Source organism: Ranitomeya imitator, chromosome 4 (assembly GCF_032444005.1).
Source record: "Ranitomeya imitator isolate aRanImi1 chromosome 4, aRanImi1.pri, whole genome shotgun sequence".
NCBI classification, from domain to species: Eukaryota; Metazoa; Chordata; class Amphibia; order Anura; family Dendrobatidae; genus Ranitomeya; species Ranitomeya imitator.
This window is the reverse complement of record NC_091285.1, coordinates 455378095-455401538: the sequence shown is the minus strand read 5'-3', so window position 1 is coordinate 455401538 and position 23444 is coordinate 455378095. Positions and strand designations below refer to the sequence as shown.

The 23444-nt window shown below is 43.2% G+C and overlaps 1 protein-coding gene across 1 annotated transcript; it reads right to left on the bottom strand.

Moving 5' to 3' along the window:
* Window positions 1–3080: 3080 nt before the first annotated feature.
* Window positions 3081–3998, bottom strand: LOC138674550 (olfactory receptor-like protein OLF1). Its single transcript, XM_069762373.1, has one exon. It carries the CDS (start codon window positions 3996–3998, stop codon window positions 3081–3083), a length of 918 nt encoding a protein of 305 aa, XP_069618474.1.
* Between the last annotated feature and the right edge of the window lie 19446 nt (window positions 3999–23444).

Below are 23444 nucleotides of genomic sequence, written 5' to 3'. Positions count from 1 at the left end.
ACCACTCCAATGCCCTGTCCGACAAGAATATAATGAATCCCACTTTAGCCCGCTCTGAGGGGAAACGTGCAGCTGGGAGCTCAAGGTGTATCGCACACTGGTTCACAAATCCCCTGCAGGACTTGCCATCGCCAGAGTACCTATCTGGCAGCGGAAGGCGGGATAAGGTCGGAACAGAGGTGGCAGTTGACAAACTAGTTACTGCGGTAACATCCACAGCTGAGGTTGTGCGCTCGAGAGCTGCTAACCTGCCCTCCAGCTGCTGGATGTACCGCTGCAGTCGCTGTTAATACACCATTACTAGCCAGACCCTGGCGCCAGTATAATGTTAGAGCTGGCAGAACGCACCGAGTAAATATTGAGATAATATTGGTGCATTTGCAGCCCAGGGGTCAACTGTGCAGGAGTGGAACCTGCTGCTAGTAAATGGCGACACTATATGGTGGTACAACGCCTGAATAGATACGGGTTCCATCACCCGTTCTGTATAGGAGTGAACTCTGTTGCTTCACAGAGTCACCTGGATTAGGTTGATACTAGCGCATGATATAGAGAAAGCTCTCCAGGACCTTCCTAGTGGTACAATAGGAATTGCTTCAGGAACTGAGTGTGTGACCCCCGACCTCCAATGAGAGGTCGTCCCTTGGGCATACTCAGTAGCGGAAAAGCAGGACTTAGTCACAGGAGCATCTGCTCGCCGCAGAACAGTGCTGGTTACAATGGCTGAGCCTGGAAGATCAGCAGTAACCAAGCGCACAGTATCTGCCTGAGCCAGACACTGGGACCGACTTCTCCACTGAGCAGGCTCCATTGCAGCTGAAGAAGAATGGGAGACCGCAGAGGAGGTAGTTTGAGACTCCCCCTGTGCAGCGGCGGGAACTCGACACCTAATACAGAGAGCATCCATATACTGCATGGGGTACATTTTATATTGACATTCTTATGGCACAACATAGGCATATAGTTGGTCTATTTGTTTGTCAGGAAAATTCAACAGGTAATGCAAACATAAACATCAAACCAAAGCCTGATGACAGGAACGTAAAGAAAACATTTATTAAATATAAACTCTGACCACTCATTTAAGCATTTTGAGTCATCTAATTTTATTTGATACTGGATGTTTCACATTATCATAGTTAGCAAGGCCAAAAAAGACATTTGTCCATCCAGTTCAGCCTATATTCCATCAGAATAAATCCCCAGATCTACGTCCTCTTAAAAAACCTAATAACTGTAAGATACCATATTGTTACACCCCAGGAAGACATCCAGGCATCTCTTGAACCCCTCAACTGAGTTCGCCATTACCACCTCCTCAGGCAAGGAATTCCAGATTCTCACTGCCCTAACAGTAAAGAATCCTCTCTATGTTATCATTAATAATTTGTTTTTTAATTTCACTTCATTTTTGTCCTGATCCCATTTGGATATACAGTTGAGACCAGAAGTTTACATACACTATATAAAAAGACACATATGCATGTTTTTCTCAACATTGGACATAAAATCACCACAGCATAAACTTTTCCCGTTTTAGGTCAATCAGGATTACCATAATTATTAATATTTGCCAAATGCCATAATAATGAGAGAGCAAGAAGGTTTTCAATCATTTTTAATACTTACTGCAAAGTGAAAAATTTACATACGCTAAGATTACTACGCCTTTAAACAATTCTGGACTGCCCATATGATGATATCATGTGTTTGGAAGCTTCTGGCAACATTTAAGTTAATTAGACACACACCTGTGGATGTATTTTATGCACATCTGAAACACACTGCTTCTTTGTGTAGCATCATGGGAAAGGCTAAAGAAATCCAAGCAAATTTACTGTATCAGGAAGAGTCTGGCTCATCCTTGGGTACAATTTTACAATTTCATGATACCTGAAGGTGCCTTGTTCATCTGTACAAACAATTACACGCAAGTACAAACAAGATGGGTATATCCAGCCATCATACCACTTAGGAAGGAGACGGATTCTGTGTCCCAGAGATGAACGTGCTTTGATCCGACATGTGTATATCAACCCAAGGACAAAAGCAAAAGACCTTGGGAAGATGATGGCGGAAGCTGGTAAGATTGTGTCAATATCCACAGTGAAACAAGTATTGTATCAACATGGGCTGAAAGGCCACTCTGCCAGGAAAAAGCCATTACTCCAAAAGTATAGTAATAAATAATTTTAAAAAAGCCTGATTAATGTTTGCCAATGCACACAGGAACAAATACCATAATTTTTGGAGACATGTGCTGTGGTCCGATGAAACTAAAATTAAACTTTTTTGGCATAATGACCATTTTTATGTTTGGAGGAAAAAGCGAGAAGCTTGGAAGTCTAAGAACAGCATCAGAACTGTGAAACACGGGGGTGGCAGCATCATGTTGTGGGGCTGTTTTGCTGCAGGAGGGACTGATGCACTTCTCAAAATAAATGGCATCATGAGAAATGTAGATTAGGTGGCAATACTGAAGCAACATCTCAAGACATCATTCAGAAAGTTAAAGCTTGGGCAGAAATGAGTCTTCAAAATGGACAATGACTCAAAGCATACAGCCAAAATGGCAACAAAGTGGCTTAAGGATAACTAAGTCAATGTTTTGGAGTGGCCATCACAAAGCCCTGATCTCAATCCTTTTGAAAATTTATGGTCAAAGCTGAACAGAAGGTGTAAGCAAGGCGACCTACAAACCTGGATCAGTTACACCAACTATTGTGAGAAGCTTGTTAAAGGATATCCCAAGCATTTTACCCAAAACATTCAGTTTAATGGCAATGGTACCAAACACTAATAAAATGTATGTAAACTTTTGACTTTCAGTAAGTAGTAAAATTGCCTGAAAACATTCTCTTTCTCATTATTCTGGCAATCGGCAAATATTAATTGAAAATCCTAAATTGTTCAAAAACGGGAAAGATTTATCCTGATTTCATGTCAGAGATTGAGCGAAACATGCATATGTGTCTTTTTATATAGTGTATGTAAACTTCTAGTTTCACCTGTATATGCAACAAAGCTGACATCATGTGATACAGTCATTGTGGCTCTGCTCTCTCTATACACAGCGAATCCTATTTTACATTAAGTTGCACCAGAGCTTTTTTAACATCCCGATTCCTTAAACTATAGACCATGGGATTTAACATAGGTATTACTACTGTATAGAACACTGACACTACCCAGTCCTGATCCACTGCATACACAGAATTTGGTCGCAAGTACAAAAAGAAAACCGGGCAGTAGAATAAGGCTACACATGTAAAGTGAGAGACACAAGTGGATAAAGACTTGCTCCTACCTCCAGATGAACCAATTCTAAATATGGCAAATATAATGTAGACATATGATATCACAATACATAAAAAAGAGCCTACTTCAATAGAACCAGCAAAAACGTATAAGAAAACTTGGTTAAGAAATGTATCTTTACATGAAAGTCTTAGGATTGGATTGATATCACAAAAGAAATGGTTGACACGATTAGACCGACAGAACAGGAGGCTAAATGCAGCACATGTATGAATTAACGAATTAACACATCCTGCCATATACACTGAGATAACACATTTAACACACTTCACTTTGTTCATAATGACTGTATAATACAACGGTTTACATATAGCTACATATCGGTCATAAGCCATCACTGCAAGTATCATCCCTTCTGTGCTCGCCAGGTCAATGACTAAAAACATTTGTATAGCACAAGCGATAATGGAGATTGTTCTGATTTCAGAGAAGATGTTGGCAATAATATTGGGTGTAATAGCTGATGAATAAATGACATCTACAAATGATAAATTCATAAGGAAGAAGTACATTGGTGTCTGCAGTCCGGGGGTTACTCTAATTAATACAATGATCATAAGGTTTCCCAGCAAAGTTATCATGTAGACTAACAGGCAGAGCAGAAAGAGAGGAAGCTGGAGGTCTGGGTTGGAGGAGAGACCAGAGAGAATGAATTTTGTGACAAATGTTTCATTCTTCATTCTTGTGGTTTCATGTGTCAGCTTGATAAAAAACTTAACATTGTGTTTTTTTTACAGAATGTGCAATTATATGTAGGTTCAGAAACGAGCAGCACACATACTTCAAGGCAGCTAAAAGCATTGAATGATGCCTGAAAACCCGACTATTATAAAGCATTTGTTATGAAGCTCTTGAGCTGCACAATCTTAGAGCAGCGTTGTTCCAAAAGGATTTATTATTTCTAATTGTCCCATAATTGATCATTAATGATATATTTTGTTGTCTGTATTTGTCCAAGAAATCTATAGAGAAATGAATAGAATTTATTGCAGGAGATTCAGATTCAAGTCCCAATAGATAAAGGTCCTAGCAAGTCTCATGGCACCCAACAACTGAGACCATTACAATCAGAGGTTAGGTACAATTGCAAATAATGGAAATGCAGAGTGGAGAAATTATGCAAATCACTAAGAGACTAAAGAAATGAGGAAAAGACACATGGGTTCGATTGAAGTTCAAATAATGATAAGCTTTTCAAGTTTTCCCTGCAACTTTCTCATTTGGGACCCCATGTAAAAAGTCCCTTCGAAACGCAAATAAATGCTAGTGTGAACCTCGCTTTAGTCATTCTTTTCATTTGCACAATTAAACAATAGATGGTCGGACCCTGAACTAATTGAATGGATTATTCTAGGCATCTTAGAATAACATCATTAGCTACTAAACTTCGCTTTTTGACTATGGTAACATAATTTACCCTTTATAAAAAATGAAAAACAGATTTGAAAATAAATCTTGCTATGTAATTCCTACAACTAGTAACAGAGAAATGGAAATGTGGCACCCCTAGGGGTATTTGCCACAAAAACAGTTACTGACACTGGATACAAATACTAAAATAGCAAGACTGCACTACCACCTCCGGCCAGAAGGGGGAGCTCCAGAGACTCCCCTTGATCTATTCTGGTCTGAGAGAAGAACTGGCAGTTGGGCTAAGGAGCTGAAAGTGAGAGGTCATACAACTGAATTTCTAACAGTCCTATGACGGTTTCCAGGCCCAAATCACCGGCCTGAGGAGAAAAGGGACGGAGAAAAAGGACATTGTGAGAACCGGGTAGCATTAATCACTACCCAGAACAGGCGCAAAGACGGATACCGGATCCGTGGCTGTATTCATTATATATAATACAGCAACCGGAAAAACGTGAGGTGATATCAGCTTCACTAGGGCCGGACGCAGCAACAGACACAGAGTTCAGCGGTACTCCTGGAGGGGGTAAGCCGATAAAAGGACTCGGGTTGCCCGTCGAACCAGGACCCGGAGGGGACAGATTGGGCCGGCAGCCAGTTCACATACAGCAGCAGGGCCACACAGAAACTGCGTACAATAAGTGGCGAAGACCCCGGCAGGGTCAAAGTAACTCAGAGTTCCCATACAGACTCCGGTGACAGGACTGGTTGTAAATCCCTTTATGTTGAAGTAAACTGGTTAAACGTTTCAGTGCCTCAGACTTTCATTTGGACAATAGCTATCTATCCAGGATCATGATCATCACCGCAGGGAGAACCTGTTGCTGATCAAGTAAGTGCCTGTTCCCTCACGATACCCCTTACACTGTGCATTGCCTGAGGCCACAGCACCGGGTCAAGCCAACCGTGACATCTCCCTCAAGAGACAGACCCCATTGGTCCGGTGCTGGGTACCCCGGTCTCCTGGGCGTCACAATTGGTGTCACGAACAGGATTCAGCCAGCCCGTATACCGGGTATTGTGTACCATGATTGGAGTCCAAAATTGTGAAAACTTGGATGAAAAATCTTGAAAATTGACTTTATTAAAGAAAATTCCATTTCCCATTGAAAACTATTGAAAGTGACTTTTCCCCTTTGGTTATAATGGAGTAAAGATGGCCGCCATCACCTCATAACCGTTAGGCACGAGACTGTTAATTGAGCTATGCCATTACCTGAGCCCCAGTCTGACTGAAAAACTTCAGAATCCGCCATTACAGAGCGCGTGGCGGGCGGGAGCAGCAGGGGGCGTGTCATTGTGGGCGGCACCTAGCTGAGCGCTCTGACGTCAGAGCAAGGGAAAAACCAATCCTGCTGCGCAGCGTAACGAATCTACACTATCCCGACGGAAGCGGAGGACCGGAAGGGTCCGAATTAACTAAGGGGGCACAGTATGTCGCAGCACGGAGACGCCGCAGCACCCGGCGACGCTAATGCAGCTGAAAGACAGAGTGTCGATAGAGAGTCCGGTAGCGCAGCGGTGCAAGGAGCGGCGCCCATCATGCCGGTGCTGATGCCATATACCCCGGGTGGCCCGTGGCTTCCAATGTATGAAGGTGAGCCTAATACCCTTGACGATTTCAGAGAAAAGATGCTGGCCCATTTTGACATGTTCCCCTTGGGTGAAGTTCAGCGTGTTAGTCTCCTGATGATGCAGTTAAGTGGCCATGCTAAGCGAGAAGTCACAGCATGGGCAGCTGATCTAAAAGGCACTGTTGAACGCATATTTGCTGGATTAAAAGCTACATTTGAAACCACGGCCAGCAGCAAAGCTAAAATACGATTCTTTAATTGCAAACAAAAAGCTAATGAGGGCGTGAGAGACATTGCCTTAAACCTGCAGGAAGCCCTTAAATCACTTACACTGGCTGAACCCATTTTTAACACCGGAGCGGATAAACTGCTAAGAGATCAATTTATTGAGGGACTCTACACCCCTTCTCACCGGGGGCATGTGAGCATGCTTGTTTTTAAGAACCCTGAATTGACATTTGCCCAATTAAAGGAGAGCGCTATACGTCTCCAGCTGGCAGAGGCACCTCGGGATCAGGATCCTGCGCAACCCATGGCAGAGGCACCTCAACAACAGGGAGTGCCAGTGACATCAGCTATGTCTGGGGCCATTGCTAAGCCCCTGGGGCCCAGTACTGATGAGGCTCTTCAACAAAAGCTTGACTCTTTAGCTGATGTTGTTGCTTCAATGGCTAAAACCATGCAGGAGATGAGAGGACACAAGATGGAGTTGGCAAACTGTAGAGAATGTTCCATGGATGAGACCCCGGAGATACCCGACATGGAGAGGACGACCCCGCGACCGCTACCAACCGGATGGACAGCCCATTTGCCGCCGTTGCCAGCAGCCAGGCCACTTTGCACGAGATTGTGATTTAAACGGGAATCCCCTGGGAATGCGGGCCACTTCGCAGGAATGAACTTTCAAGGCCCAACACCCTGGCACGACAGGTACATCGGAGGACGACCCATTATCCCTATCGTGCTGGACGGAATTCCCCTCAACGCTTTGCTGGACACAGGTTCCCAGATTTCATCTATACCGTATATCCTTTATAAGAGGTACTGGGCTGATGCAGATATTGATAAAGGGCCCTCTGATGTTGAACTAGATATATGGGCCAGTAATGGTAAGTTGGTACCGAAACTAGGATTCAGGGAGATGACCATAAAGATTGGTAAAGTAGAATTGAAGAAACAGGGTATAATTGTTGTTGATATTGACCGGCGGAACTGTGAACCCACTGTATTGATAGGAATGAATGTGTTAGAGAACTGCTTTTCCGAAGTTATTTCTGTCTTACAGCAAATTGCTGAAACTGCCCAATCCTACCAGCAGAGAGTTCTCCGGAGGGAAATAAAAGTATTGATGTTAAGGCAACAGGTAGAAGTTGCAGGTGGAGAAATCAGCAGTGTGAGGGTAAGTAACATAGTAACATAGTTAGTAAGGCCGAAAAAAGACATTTGTCCATCCAGTTCAGCCTATATTCCATCATAATAAATCCCCAGATCTACGTCCTTCTACAGAACCTAATAATTGTATGATACAATATTGTTCTGCTCCAGGAAGACATCCAGGCCTCTCTTGAACCCCTCGACTGAGTTCGCCATCACCACCTCCTCAGGCAAGCAATTCCAGATTCTTACTGCCCTAACAGTAAAGAATCCTCTTCTATGTTGGTGGAAAAACCTTCTCTCCTCCAGACGCAAAGAATGCCCCCTTGTGCCCGTCACCTTCCTTGGTATAAACAGATACTCAGCGAGATATTTGTATTGTCCCCTTATATACTTATACATGGTTATTAGATCGCCCCTCAGTCGTCTTTTTTCTAGACTAAATAATCCTAATTTCGCTAATCTATCTGGGTATTGTAGTTCTCCCATCCCCTTTATTAATTTTGTTGCCCTCCTTTGTACTCTCTCTAGTTCCATTATATCCTTCCTGAGCACCGGTGCCCAAAACTGGACACAGTACTCCATGTGCGGTCTAACTAGGGATTTGTACAGAGGCAGTATAATGCTCTCATCATGTGTATCCAGACCTCTTTTAATGCACCCCATGATCCTGTTTGCCTTGGCAGCTGCTGCCTGGCACTGGCTGCTCCAGGTAAGTTTATCATTAACTAGGATCCCCAAGTCCTTCTCCCTGTCAGATTTACCCAGTGGTTTCCCGTTCAGTGTGTAATGGTGATATTGATTCCTTCTTCCCATGTGTATAACCTTACATTTATCATTGTTAAACCTCATCTGCCACCTTTCAGCCCAAGTTTCCAACTTATCCAGATCCATCTGTAGCAGAATACTATCTTCTCTTGTATTAACTGCTTTACATAGTTTTGTATCATCTGCAAATATCGATATTTTACTGTGTAAACCTTCTACCAGATCATTAATGAATATGTTGAAGAGAACAGGTCCCAATACCGACCCCTGCGGTACCCCACTAGTCACAGCGACCCAGTTAGAGACTATACCATTTATAACCACCCTCTGCTTTCTATCACTAAGCCAGTTACTAACCCATTTACACACATTTTCCCCCAGACCAAGCATTCTCATTTTGTGTACCAACCTCTTGTGCGGCACGGTATCAAACGCTTTGGAAAAATCGAGATATACCACGTCCAATGACTCACCGTGGTCCAGCCTATAGCTTACCTCTTCATAAAAACTGATTAGATTGGTTTGACAGGAGCGATTTCTCATAAACCCATGCTGATATGGAGTTAAACATTTATTCTCATTGAGATAATCCAGAATAACATCCCTCAGAAACCCTTCAAATATTTTACCAACAATAGAGGTTAGACTTACTGGCCTATAATTTCCAGGTTCACTTTTAGAGCCCTTTTTGAATATTGGCACCACATTTGCTATGCGCCAATCCTGCGGAACAGACCCTGTCGCTATAGAGTCCCTAAAAATAAGAAATAATGGTTTATCTATTACATTACTTAGTTCTCTTAGTACTCGTGGGTGTATGCCATCCGGACCCGGAGATTTATCTATTTTAATCTTATTTAGCCGGTTTCGCACCTCTTCTTGGGTTAGATTGGTGACCCTTAATATAGGGTTTTCATTGTTTCTTGGGATTTCACCTAGCATTTCATTTTCCACCGTGAATACCGTGGAGAAGAAGGTGTTTAATATGTTAGCTTTTTCCTCGTCATCTACAACCATTCTTTCCTCACTATTTTTTAAGGGGCCTACATTTTCAGTTTTTATTCTTTTACTATTGATATAGTTGAAGAACAGTTTGGGATTAGTTTTACTCTCCTTAGCAATGTGCTTCTCTGTTTCCTTTTTGGCAGCTTTAATTAGTTTTTTAGATAAAGTATTTTTCTCCCTATAGTTTTTTAGAGCTTCAATGGTGCCATCCTGCTTTAGTAGTGCAAATGCTTTCTTTTTACTGTTAATTGCCTGTCTTACTTCTTTGTTTAGCCACATTGGGTTTTTCCTATTTCTAGTCCTTTTATTCCCACAAGGTATAAACCGCTTACACTGCCTATTTAGGATGTTCTTAAACATTTCCCATTTATTAGTCTACGTTCACATTAGCGTCGCGTCGCCGTTGCGTCGGCGACGCAGCGGCGACGCACGGAAAAACGCGCGCAAACGCGCGCAAAAACGCGCGCGTTTTGCGACGCGTGCGTCGTTTTTGACGAAAATCGGACGCACAGAAAATGCTACATGTAGCGTTTTCTTGCGTCCGACGCTAGCGTCGGAAACGACGCACGTGGCGAAAAACGCCACCAAAACAACGCACGCGTCCCCTATGTTAAACATAGGGGCGCGTCGCCGCTGCGTCGCCGCTGCGTCGCCGACGCAACAGCGACGCACATTAGCGTAACGCTAATGTGAACGTAGCCTTATCTGTATTCTTATTTCTGTGATCCAACGTCTATTGTAATCCCACCAAAAACAGAAATGCTGGTATGGTGTAGAGCAGCCATTGGTACTAAGGGATGAGATTATCAAGCCTTAATAGAACCAGTGTACACCGACAGCAGGCCCACTATACTCACAGCACGAGGGGTAGTCGAGGTACACCGGGGACGAGTGCCGGTACGACTTTTGAACTGTGGAGAGGAAGAGGTCACTTTGCCAAGGTATGCTACAGTGGCAAAGCTATTTACTGTTGACAACAATGCCATCACAACCATTGAGCCCTTAGAACCAACCTGTCAGGTGGAAGTCAACGGCTCAGATGGAGAATTGGAGGATTGGTGCCAACAGCTACACGTGGGCATAAATTCAACACCTACCCATCAAAAACAAGGGGTGTATAGGCTAGTGACGGAATATGAACAAGTCTTCAGTAAACACCCATTGGACTTCGGACGGATAGAAGGGGTAGAACACACAATCCCCACCGGTGACCATCCCCCAATAAAAGAAAGATATAGACCCATACCGCCCGCTCACTATCAATGTGCAAAAGATATGCTGAGGGAGATGAAACAGGCCGGGGTAATAAGAGACAGCTGTAGCCCCTGGGCGGCCCCTCTAGTGATTGTCAAAAAGAAGGATGGAACCATGAGAATGTGTGTAGACTACCGGCGGATTAATAACATCACCCATAAAGACGCCTACCCCTTGCCTAGGATAGAAGAGTCCTTGACTGCTTTGAAATCTGCTAATTATTTTTCCACCTTAGACTTAACAAGCGGGTATTGGCAAGTCCCTGTGGCTGAGAGAGATAAGGAAAAGACGGCATTCACCACACCAATGAGTCTATGTGAATTTAATCGCATGCCGTTCAGACTCTGCAACGCATCCGGTACCTTCCAGCGGCTGATGGAATGCTGCCTCGGACACAAGAACTTCGAGACCGTCCTCCTGTACCTAGATGATGTGATCGTCTACTCAAAGACTTACGAACAACACTTAATAGACCTGGCAGAAGTGTTTGAAGCCTTATCCAGGTATGGCATGAAAGTCAAGCCATCCAAATGTCACCTTCTCCAGCCAAAGGTACAGTACCTGGGACACATCGTGAGTTCGGATGGAGTAGCACCAGATCCCGAGAAAATAAGCGCCATAAGGGATTGGCCAAGACCTACCAGCGCAAAAGAAGTGAGACAATTCCTGGGATTAGTGGGTTACTATCGCAGATTTATAAAAGGATTTACCAAGTTGGCAGCACCCTTGCAAGACACCTTGGTAGGGCAGACGAAGAAACCTTCAAACCGAAACCCTCCTTTTCAGTGGAACGACGAAAGGGAAGACTCCTTTGAACAACTAAAGAAGGCACTAACCGGAGAAGAGGTTCTGGCATACCCAGATTACCATCAACCTTTCATTCTCTACACCGATGCCAGTAATGTGGGACTAGGAGCGGTGCTGTCACAAAAGCAAGAAGGTCGGGAGAAAGTAATCGCCTTTGCAAGTAGAAAGCTCCGGCCTACTGAAAGAAATTCAGAAAATTACAGCTCCTTCAAATTGGAACTACTGGCAGTAGTTTGGGCTGTGACTGAACGTTTCAAACACTATCTGGCCCCTGCAGAATTTATTGTCTATACTGACAACAATCCGTTGACCCACCTGGACACAGCCAAATTAGGTGCGTTAGAACAGCGATGGATAGCCCGGTTATCTAATTACAACTTCATAATCAAGTATCGAGCAGGTCGCAAGAATGGAAATGCCGATGCCCTATCCCGGATGCCACACTTGAGAGATGTAGAAGAGGAAACGGGGGAGCTTGAAGAAATTGAATTACCAGCCTTCCATCGTCCCAAGGCAAAACATCATCAGTCAAGTACCTATCAGAAACAACAAGAGGTGAATTTTAATCCGTTAGCACACCATAGATGGGCTGACACCCAAGACAGCAATCCGGCTGTGAAGTTGGTGAAGGAACTGCTGACTGAGCAAAGTGCATATCCCGATGGGGATGCCCCAGAAGAGACGCATCAACTCTGGAAAGAGAGAGGCAAAATGTTCCTGTATCAAGGGAAGCTCTGTAGAAGGTACACCAATCCGAAAACACATGAATTGGTTTGGCAAATTATCGTGCCTAAACAAGATGTCAAGATGGTCCTCGAAGCTTACCATAATGGTGCTGGTCACTTCGGTTGGAAAAAGTTAGAAGTACTTCTAAGAGAAAGATTTTATTGGGTCGGGATGAGAAAATCAATCGAACAGTGGTGCAGAAATTGTGGCCCGTGTAACCTCAGAAGAAACGATCAAAAGAACCAAAGAGCACCACTGCAGCCCATAATCACCAAACAACCACTTGAACTTGTATCCATGGACCACGTGAAGTTGACACCAAGCCGGTCCGGCTATGTCTATGCCTTGACAATCGTGGACCATTATTCACGCTTCTTGGTAGTAGTACCCGTAAAAGATCTGACAGCAAAAACAGCCGCCAAAGCATTCCAAACGTACTTTTGTAGACCCCATGGATATCCGGAACAGGTTCTCACCGACCAAGGTACAGCCTTTGAATCAGAGATCTTCAGAGAATTCTGTAATATGTATGGTTGCAAAAAGATCCGGACGACGGCCTATCATCCACAAACAAACGGCTTATGCGAGAAGATGAACCATATTGTAATAGACCTACTAAAGACTTTACCTGAGACAGAAAGGAATCAATGGCCAGAGAAATTGCCTGACTTGGTGGATCTGTATAATCATGTCCCGGTGAGCTCCACCAACTGCACCCCAGCTTACCTTATGCGTGCAATACCCGGCCAATTACCAATCGATCTAGAAATGGGAATTCTGAAACCAGACGCAGAAGTTCAAGACTCCAATTGGGATATCATACGGCAAAAGCAGTATCGCCAAGTGCAAGAGAGTGTGGAAAGAAGCCTTCAGCAAACTAGAGAAAGACAAGAGCGAACTTTCAACCAGAATGCTCTAGCGACCCCATTAAGACCGGGTGACAAAGTGCTCAAGAGAAACCGTCGAACCAATAAACTAGACAATCAGTGGGAAGCCGTACCCTACACAGTTTTACCAACAAAAATGGATAATCCTAAAATGTGTCTCATTAGCAAAAACGGAGGCTGATCATCTGTACTAGTGTCAAGAGACAATCTTAAATTATGTCCGGAAGCATTGAAAGAGCCGGAAGTTGTCCAGCCAGAACCAGAAGTTATTCAACCCATGCAGGTCCAACCAGTAAAGGAAAAAGAAGAGGAAATGTATCACACCTGTATAGGAGACTTTCCCAAAACCCTACTAACATACCGTGGTGCAGTAGTGGTTCCCATGGTGGCCTTTTACCCAACACCGAACCCAATACCAGAAGTCCCAAGACAGGAAGAGGCTGACCCCATACTACGGGAGGTTCCAGGCCAGGAAGAACAGATTCCTGATCAGAGTAATCCCATTCACGGTGGACTTGCCAACTCCATAGTCGTGGAATTATCTTTAGCAGAGCGGGCAGATACTACATCCGCAGTAGACAGTAGTACACCACATGAAGAGACACCGCTATTACGTAGATCACAGCGTAGTACCCAGGGTCAATTACCGTCCAGGTATGCGGATTACCAACTATAAAACTATAGTCATTGTTATCATTCTGCAACGTTTAAGCCCAGTACCTACAGAGACTTGTCTGTATGAACTTATTGCATATTCTTGAACTTTTTATCAGCCCGGAGGCACTAAATTAAAGCTCCGGAAAGACTGCTTTTTGAACTTTGCTTTTTGCTCATTTTGAACTTTCTTTAGACTTTATATTGGTAACTCCGTTGGAAACATGGAACTAAATTCTTGGACACAAAGTGCAGTGCCTTTCCTAGTACCTTCAAGGATAGAACTGTATTAATGGACGCTATTTGAAGTGACTTTTTACAGAACTCTATTTTTGTTTCCTTGAGTGGTTTTTGTAACTTTTCATTTTTAAGACTCTGTACATATTAATTGTTATTTCAAAATGTTATCGTCCCACAGTCCCGGAGTACGGTTCTTAACTAAGGGGGAATGTGGCACCCCTAGGGGTATTTGCCACAAAAACAGTTACTGACACTGGATACAAATACTAAAATAGCAAGACTGCACTACCACCTCCGGCCAGAAGGGGGAGCTCCAGAGACTCCCCTTGATCTATTCTGGTCTGAGAGAAGAACTGGCAGTTGGGCTAAGGAGCTGAAAGTGAGAGGTCATACAACTGAATTTCTAACAGTCCTATGACAGTTTCCAGGCCCAAATCACCGGCCTGAGGAGAAAAGGGACGGAGAAAAAGGACATTGTGAGAACCGGGTAGCATTAATCACTACCCAGAACAGGCGCAAAGACGGATACCGGATCCGTGGCTGTATTCATTATATATAATACAGCAACCGGAAAAACGTGAGGTGATATCAGCTTCACTAGGGCCGGACGCAGCAACAGACACAGAGTTCAGCGGTACTCCTGGAGGGGGTAAGCCGATAAAAGGACTCGGGTTGCCCGTCAAACCAGGACCCGGAGGGGACAGATTGGGCCGGCAGCCAGTTCACATACAGCAGCAGGGCCACACAGAAACTGCGTACAATAAGAGGCGAAGACCCCGGCAGGGTCAAAGTAACTCAGAGTTCCCATACAGACTCCGGTGACAGGACTGGTTGTAAATCCCTTTATGTTGAAGTAAACTGGTTAAACGTTTCAGTGCCTCAGACTTTCATTTGGACAATAGCTATCTATCCAGGATCAGGATCATCACCGCTGGGAGAACCTGTTGCTGATCAAGTAAGTGCCTGTTCCCTCACGATACCCCTTACACTGTGCATTGCCTGAGGCCACAGCACCGGGTCAAGCCAACCGTGACATCTCCCTCAAGAGACAGACCCCATTGGTCCGGTGCTGGGTACCCCGGTCTCCTGGGCGTCACAGAAACATGAAAGTATATGGCTCCGATCCATAATTTGAGGATTTTTTCAGTCATTTCCATTTTTTCTATTCCGGTATTAGTTGTCTTTTGTGGCTCAAAATTTATCGAAGTAACATAGTAACATAGTTAGTAAGGCCGAAAAAAGACATTTGTCCATCCAGTTCAGCCTATATTCCATCATAATAAATCCCCAGATCTACGTCCTTCTACAGAACCTAATAATTGTATGATACAATATTGTTCTGCTCCAGGAAGACATCCAGGCCTCTCTTGAACCCCTCGACTGAGTTCGCCATCACCACCTCCTCAGGCAAGCAATTCCAGATTCTCACTGCCCTAACAGTAAAGAATCCTCTTCTATGTTGGTGGAAAAACCTTCTCTCCTCCAGACGCAAAGAATGCCCCCTTGTGCCCGTCACCTTCCTTGGTATAAACAGATCCTCAGCGAGATATTTGTATTGTCCCCTTATATACTTATACATGGTTATTAGATCGCCCCTCAGTCGTCTTTTTTCTAGACTAAATAATCCTAATTTCGCTAATCTATCTGGGTATTGTAGTTCTCCCATCCCCTTTATTAATTTTGTTGCCCTCCTTTGTACTCTCTCTAGTTCCATTATATCCTTCATGAGCACCGGTGCCCAAAACTGGACACAGTACTCCATGTGCGGTCTAACTAGGGATTTGTACAGAGGCAGTATAATGCTCTCATCATGTGTATCCAGACCTCTTTTAATGCACCCCATGATCCTGTTTGCCTTGGCAGCTGCTGCCTGGCACTGGCTGCTCCAGGTAAGTTTATCATTAACTAGGATCCCCAAGTCCTTCTCTCTGTCAGATTTACCCAGTGGTTTCCCATTCAGTGTGTAATGGTGATATTGATTCCTTCTTCCCATGTGTATAACCTTACATTTATCATTGTTAAACCTCATCTGCCACCTTTCAGCCCAAGTTTCCAACTTATCCAGATCCATCTGTAGCAGAATACTATCTTCTCTTGTATTAACTGCTTTACATAGTTTTGTATCATCTGCAAATATCGATATTTTACTGTGTAAACCTTCTACCAGATCATTAATGAATATGTTGAAGAGAACAGGTCCCAATACTGACCCCTGCGGTACCCCACTGGTCACAGCGACCCAGTTAGAGACTATACCATTTATAACCACCCTCTGCTTTCTATCACTAAGCCAGTTACTAACCCATTTACACACATTTTCCCCCAGACCAAGCATTTTCATTTTGTGTACCAACCTCTTGTGCGGCACGGTATCAAACGCTTTGGAAAAATCGAGATATACCACGTCCAATGACTCACCGTGGTCCAGCCTATAGCTTACCTCTTCATAAAAACTGATTAGATTGGTTTGACAGGAGCGATTTCTCATAAACCCATGCTGATATGGAGTTAAACAGTTATTCTCATTGAGATAATCCAGAATAACATCCCTCAGAAACCCTTCAAATATTTTACCAACAATAGAGGTTAGACTTACTGGCCTATAATTTCCAGGTTTACTTTTAGAGCCCTTTTTGAATATTGGCACCACATTTGCTATGCGCCAGTCCTGCGGAACAGATCCTGTCGCTATAGAGTCCCTAAAAATAAGAAATAATGGTTTATCTATTACATTACTTAGTTCCCTTAGTACTCGTGGGTGTATGCCATCCGGACCCGGAGATTTATCTATTTTAATCTTATTTAGCCGATTTCGCACCTCTTCTTGGGTTAGATTGGTGACCCTTAATATAGGGTTTTCATTGTTTCTTGGGATTTCACCTAGCATTTCATTTTCCACCGTGAATACCGTGGAGAAGAAGGTGTTTAATATGTTAGCTTTTTCCTCGTCATCTACAACCATTCTTTCCTCACTATTTTTTAAGGGGCCTACATTTTCAGTTTTTATTCTTTTACTATTGATATAGTTGAAGAACAGTTTGGGATTAGTTTTACTCTCCTTAGCAATGTGCTTCTCTGTTTCCTTTTTGGCAGCTTTAATTAGTTTTTTAGATAAAGTATTTTTCTCCCTATAGTTTTTTACAGCTTCAATGGTGCCATCCTGCTTTAGTAGTGCAAATGCTTTCTTTTTACTGTTAATTGCCTGTTAAGTGGTGTATATGATTCATGAATTTGGTGCATTTGGCAATTTTTTTGTCCTAGACTGTTTTTTGTGACTCGGTGTCAAAAGTTGAACGTTTTGTAAAATGGCACAAACATTGCATCCTTATACTCGCATACTCAGAAATACACTAGGTGGGAAACTGGAGTGGAGGTCCACCAAATCTTACGTGTTTTAAAAAAGTCACAATTATTGAATCAGGCAAAACCATCTTTAATCGCTAAACTCCTCCCACAAAACGGAAAAAACAAACAGTCACATAAAAAACAGGAGCAAAGGCTATGATGTCTCAAGGCCTATGTATCACACTTCATATTCTGATTTCTTTATAATTTTTTTTCATGTACAAAAATCTGAGTTAAGCAGATACTCTACATAACCATGACATATACAGCAAGGGCTTATACTGGAATGCAAGTTTGCCTCCAATTTTATGTAGATACTAGCTGAAGAGCCCGGCGTTGCCTGGGCATAGTAAATATCTGTGGTTAGCTATAGCACCTCACTTCTCTTATTTTCCCATCACGCCTCTCATTTTCCCAATCACATCTCTCATTTTCCCCCTCACATCTCTCATTTTCTCCCTCACACCTCTCATTTTCTCCCTCACTCCTCTCATTCCCCCCTAACACTTGTCATTTCAACCTCACATCTGTCATTTTCTGATCACTCCACTATTTTTCCTCACTCCTCTCATTTTGCACTCACACCTTTTCATTTTCACCTCACACCTCTCATTTTCACCTCATCACCTCAGTATATACATGTTTGTCATCTCCCTTATATATAGTATACATCTGTATGTCATCTCCTGTATATAGTATATACCTGTATGTCATCTCCCCTGGTATATACGGTATATACGGTATATACTCTTTGGCGCCATCGCTCTCATTCTTTAAGTCCCCCTTGTTCACATCTGGCAGCTGTCAATTTGCCTCCTACACTTTTCCTTTCATTTTTTCCCATTATGTAGATAGGGGCAAAATTGTTTGGTGAATTGGAAGGCGCGGGGTTAAAATTTCACCTCACAACGTAGCCTATGACGCTCTCGGGGTCCAGACGTGTGACTGTGCAAAATGTTGTGGCTGTAGCTGTGACGCCTCCAACACTTTTCCTTTCACTTTTTTCACCATTATGTAGATAGGGGCAAAATTGTTTGGTGAATTGGAACGCACGGGGTTAAAATTTCACCTCACAACATAGCCTATGATGCTCTCGGGGTTCAGATGTGTGACTGTGCAAAATTTTGTGGCTGTAGCTGCGACGGTGCAGATGCCAATCCCGGACATACATACATACACACACACACATTCAGCTTTATATATTAGACTAGCTGAAGAGCCCGGCGTTGCCTGGGCATAGTAAATATCTGTGGTTAGTTATAGCACGTCACTTCTCTTATTTTCCCATCACTCCTCTCATTTTCCCAATCACATCTTTAATTTTCCCCCTCACATCTCTCATTTTCTCCCTCACACCTCTCATTTTCTCCCTCACTCCTCATTCCCGCCTAACAGTTGTCATTTCGACCTCACATCTGTCATTTTCCGATCACTACACTATTTTCCCTCACTCCTCTCATTTTGCACTCACACCTTTTCATTTTCACCTCACACCTCTCATTTTCACCTCAGTATATACATGTTTGTCATCTCCCTTATATATAGTATACACCTGTATGTCATCTCCTGTATATAGTATATACCTGTATGTCATCTCCCCTGTATATAGTATATACCTGCTGTGTGTCATCTCTCCTGTTTATAGTATATACCTGTATGTCATCTCCTCCTATATATAGTAAATACCTGTATGTCATCTCCTCCTACATATAGTATATACCTGTATGTCCTCTCCTCCTATATATAGTATATACCTGTATGTCATCTCCTTCTATATATAGTATATACCTGTATGTTATCTCCTCCTGTATATAGTATATACCTGTGTGTCATCTCCCCTGTATATAGTATATATCTGTGTGTCATCTCCTCCTGTATATAGTATATACCTGTATGTCATCTTCTATATATAGCATATACCTGTATGTCATCTCCTCCTGTATATAGTATATACCTGTAGGTAATCTGCTCCTGTATATAGTATATACCTGTGTGTCATCTCCTCCTGTATATAGTATATACCTGTATGTCATCTCCTCCTGTATATAGTATGTACCTGTATGTCATCTCCTCCTCTATATAGTATATACCTGTGTGTCATCTCTCCTGTATATAGTATATATCTGTGTGTCATCTCCCCTGTATATAGTATATACCTGTGTGATCTCCTATATTAGACCTCGTTAACACGTTATTTGCTCAGTATTTTTACCTCAGTATTTGTAAGATAAATTGGCAGCCTGATAAATCCCCAGCCAACAGGAAGCCCTCCCCCTGGCAGTATATATTAGCTCACACATACACATAATAGACAGGTCATGTGACTGACAGCTGCTGTATTTCCTATATGGTACATTTGTTGCTCTTGTAGTTTGTCTGCTTATTAATCAGATTTTTATTTTTGAAGGCTAATACCAGACTTGTGTGTGTTTTAGGGCGAGTTTCGTCTGTCAAGTTGTGTGTGTTGAGTTGTGTGTGGCGACATGCATGTAGTGACTTTTGTGAGATGAGTTTTGTGTGGCAACATGCGTGTAGCAACTTTTTGTGTGTCGAGTTGCATGTGACAGGTTAGTGTAGCAAGTTGTGTGCAGCAAGTTTTGCGCATGGCGAGTTTTGCACGTGGTGAGTTTTATGTCTGGTGCCTTTTGAGTATGTGCAAGTTTTGTGTGAGGCAACTTTTGCATGTGTTGCAAATTTTGTGCATGTGGCAATTTTTCCGCGTGTGCAAGTTTTGCGTGTGGCGAGTTTTCCATGAGGTGAGTTTTGCACTTGTGGCGAGTTTTGCGTGAGCCTAGTTTTTGCATGTGGCGAGTTTTGCGCGTGGTGAGTTTTGAGCGGCGACTTTTGTGTTTCGACTTTTATGTGGCGAGGTTGGTGTATGTGTGGTGAAATGTGTGCTGGGGGTGGTATATGTGTTCAAGCACATGGTAGTGTGTGGCGCATTTTGTGTGTGTGTTCATATCCCCGTGTGTGGTGAGTATCTCATGTCGGGGCCCCACCTTAGCAACTGATCGGTATATACTCTTTGGCGCCATCGTTCTCATTCTTTAAGTCCCCCTTGTTCACATCTGGCAGCTGTCAATTTGCCTCCAACACTTTTCCTTTCACTTTTCCCCATTATGTAGATAGGGGAAAAATAGTTTGGTGAATTGGAAAGTGCGGGGTTAAAATTTCACCTCACAACATAGCCTATGACGCTCTCAGGGTCCAGACGTGTGACTGTGCAAAATTTTGTGGCTGTAGCTGTGACGCCTCCAACACTTTTCCTTTCACTTTTTTCCCCATTATGTAGATAGGGGCAAAATTGTTTGGTGAATTGGAAAGCGCGGGGTTAAAATTTCACCTCACAACGTAGCATATGACGCTCTCAGGGTCCAGACGTGTGACTGTGCAAAATTTTGTGGCTGTAGCTGCGACGCCTCCAAAACTTTTCATTTCACTTTTTCCCCATTATGTAGATAGGGGCAAAATTGTTTGATGAATTGGAAAGCGCGGGGTTAAAATTTCACCTCAAAACGTAGCCTATGATGCTCTCGGGGTCCAGACGTGTGACTGTGCAAAATTTTGTGGCTGTAGCTTCGACGCCTCCAACACTTTTCCTTTCACCTTTTTCCCCATTATGTAGATAGGGGCAAAATTGTTTGGTGAATTGGAAAGCGCGGGGTTAAAATTTCACCTCACAACGTAGCCTATGACGCTCTCAGGGTCCAGACGTGTGACTGCAAAATTTTGTTTCTGTAGCTGCGACGCCTCCAACACTTTTCCTTTCACTTCTTTCCCCATTATGTAAATAGGGGCAAAATTGTTTGGTGAATTGAAACGCGCGGGGTTAAAATTTCGCCTCACAACGTAGCCTATGACGCTCTCGGGGTCCAGACGTGTGACTGTGCAAAATTTTGTGGCTGTAGCTGCGACGGTGCAGATGCCAATCCCGGACATAAACACACACATACACACACACACACACACACATTCAGCTTTATATAGTTTTTGCGCGTGGCGAGTTTTGAGCGGCGACTTTTGTGTTTCGACTTTTATGTGGCGAGGTTGGTGTATGTGTGGTGAAATGTGTGCTGAGGGTGGTATATGTGTTCAAGCACGTGGTAGTGTGTGGCGCATTTTGTGTGTGTGTTCATATCCCCGTGTGTGGTGAGTATCCCATGTCGGGGTCCCACCTTAGCAACTGTACGGTATATACTCTTTGGCGCCATCGCTCTCACTCTTTAAGTCCCCCTTGTTCACATCTGGCAGCTGTCAATTTGCCTCCAACACTTTTCCTTTCACTTTTCCCCATTATGTAGATAGGGGAAAAATAGTTTGGTGAATTGGAAAGCGCGGAGTTAAAATTTCACCTCACAACATAGCCTATGACGCTCTCAGGGTCCAGACGTATGACTGTGCAAAATTTTGTGGCTGTAGCTGCGACGCCTCCAACACTTTTCATTTCACTTTTTCCCCATTATGTAGACAGGGGCAAAATTGTTTGGTGAATTGGAAAGTTCGGGGTTAAAATCTCACCTCGCAACGTAGCCTATGACGCTCTCAGGGTCCAGACGTGTGACTGTGCAAAATTTTGTTTCTGTAGCTGCGACGCCTCCAACACTTTTCCTTTCACTTTTTTCCCCATTATGTAGATAGGGGCAAAATTGTTTGGTGAATTGGAAAGCGCGGGGTTAAAATTTCACCTCACAACGTAGCCTATGACGCTCTCGGGGTCCAGACGTGTGACTGTGCAAAATTTTGTTGCTGTAGCTGCGTCGCTTCCAACACTTTTCCTTTCACTTTTTTCCCCATTATGTAGATAGGGGCAAAATTGTTTGGTGAATTGGAATGCGCGGGGTTAAAATTTCGCCTCACAATATAGCCTATGACGCTCTCGGGGTCCAGACGTGTGACTGTGCAAAATTTTGTGGCTGTAGCTGCGACGGTGCAGATGCCAATCCCGGACATACATACATACACACATACACACACACACATTCAGCTTTATATATTAGATTTTCCTCACAGATCTCTCCTGACATATTTTAAAGGTATTCTTTCCTATAAGCTTTGCCTATATTTGATAATATTGATAATACAGTGCTTTATAGAAGCATAATACTAGTGATCACTGATGAGCCAATTTATTTGAAAAACAATCTCCAAACATAAAATCGGCACGAATATGGAACATTCAGATTCGTGATTGGAAACACAAGCAAAATTTTATAAAATTGGAAAAAATAGGAAACATTCTGTAAAAAGTATGGGAACATATTTGCTTTGCCACTAAAGTATTTTCAGCACATTGGCTATGATAATGGTGGTGTATGATCAGCGTGTGGCATGTTTGATGAGGGTACGACATTTGCTGAGCTGAGAGGTATGGCGTTCTTGTAAACAGTCTTTTTTTCCCTAACTTTGTGTGCACATTGTGGCTAGCCAATCAGGGCGCAGGAAACATCCACAATGTCCTGACACAACGGCTTGTGTCATTGGCTGCTGAAATCGCATGTCCCTCTCCATATAAAGAGCAGACATCCTGTTTTAGCACCATTTTTACACTTCAACATGGCAGAGAGGCTGCTCATGACTCTGGGAATGTTTGCTGCTAGATCTTAGTTAGTTAGCTAGGTGGTTTATTAGTTAGTTAGTTTGGCTAGGTAGTGTCCTGTGTGGCTGTCAAGTCAACCTTGCTGCAGATAGTTTTTTTTGTGCCATTACTGAGGTCCAGAGACAAAGCCAGCAGGGCACATGTTCTAGAAGTGTGTTGTGCACTGCTTCTATTGTGCTCCATGCACAAGTATACCTTTCTAAATGTTATTTTTTTCACATGCAAAATGTGATACAGCAAGGCACATGTCACCTTGTCATTTAGTGGTGTGATGACATTTTTCTTTGATTTCAGCTGTTGGACATGAAAAAATATTTTTTGGTAGTTGCTACAGTGATTCAGAATGCCATATCTCACCTTGTTATTTAGTGGCGGTGAAATTTCACTGTCTGCATAGCTCATGCATATTAAAACAAAAAAAATTCTGTTGCTAAACATAATGCAGCCCGCCATATCCCACATTGTAATTTTGTGGCAGTTAAATGA

What these genes read in the sequence shown, in the direction of transcription:
- LOC138674550 (XM_069762373.1), bottom strand. Translation starts at nt 3,998, where the DNA reads ATGAAGAATGAAACATTTGTCACAAAATTCATTCTCTCTGGTCTCTCC.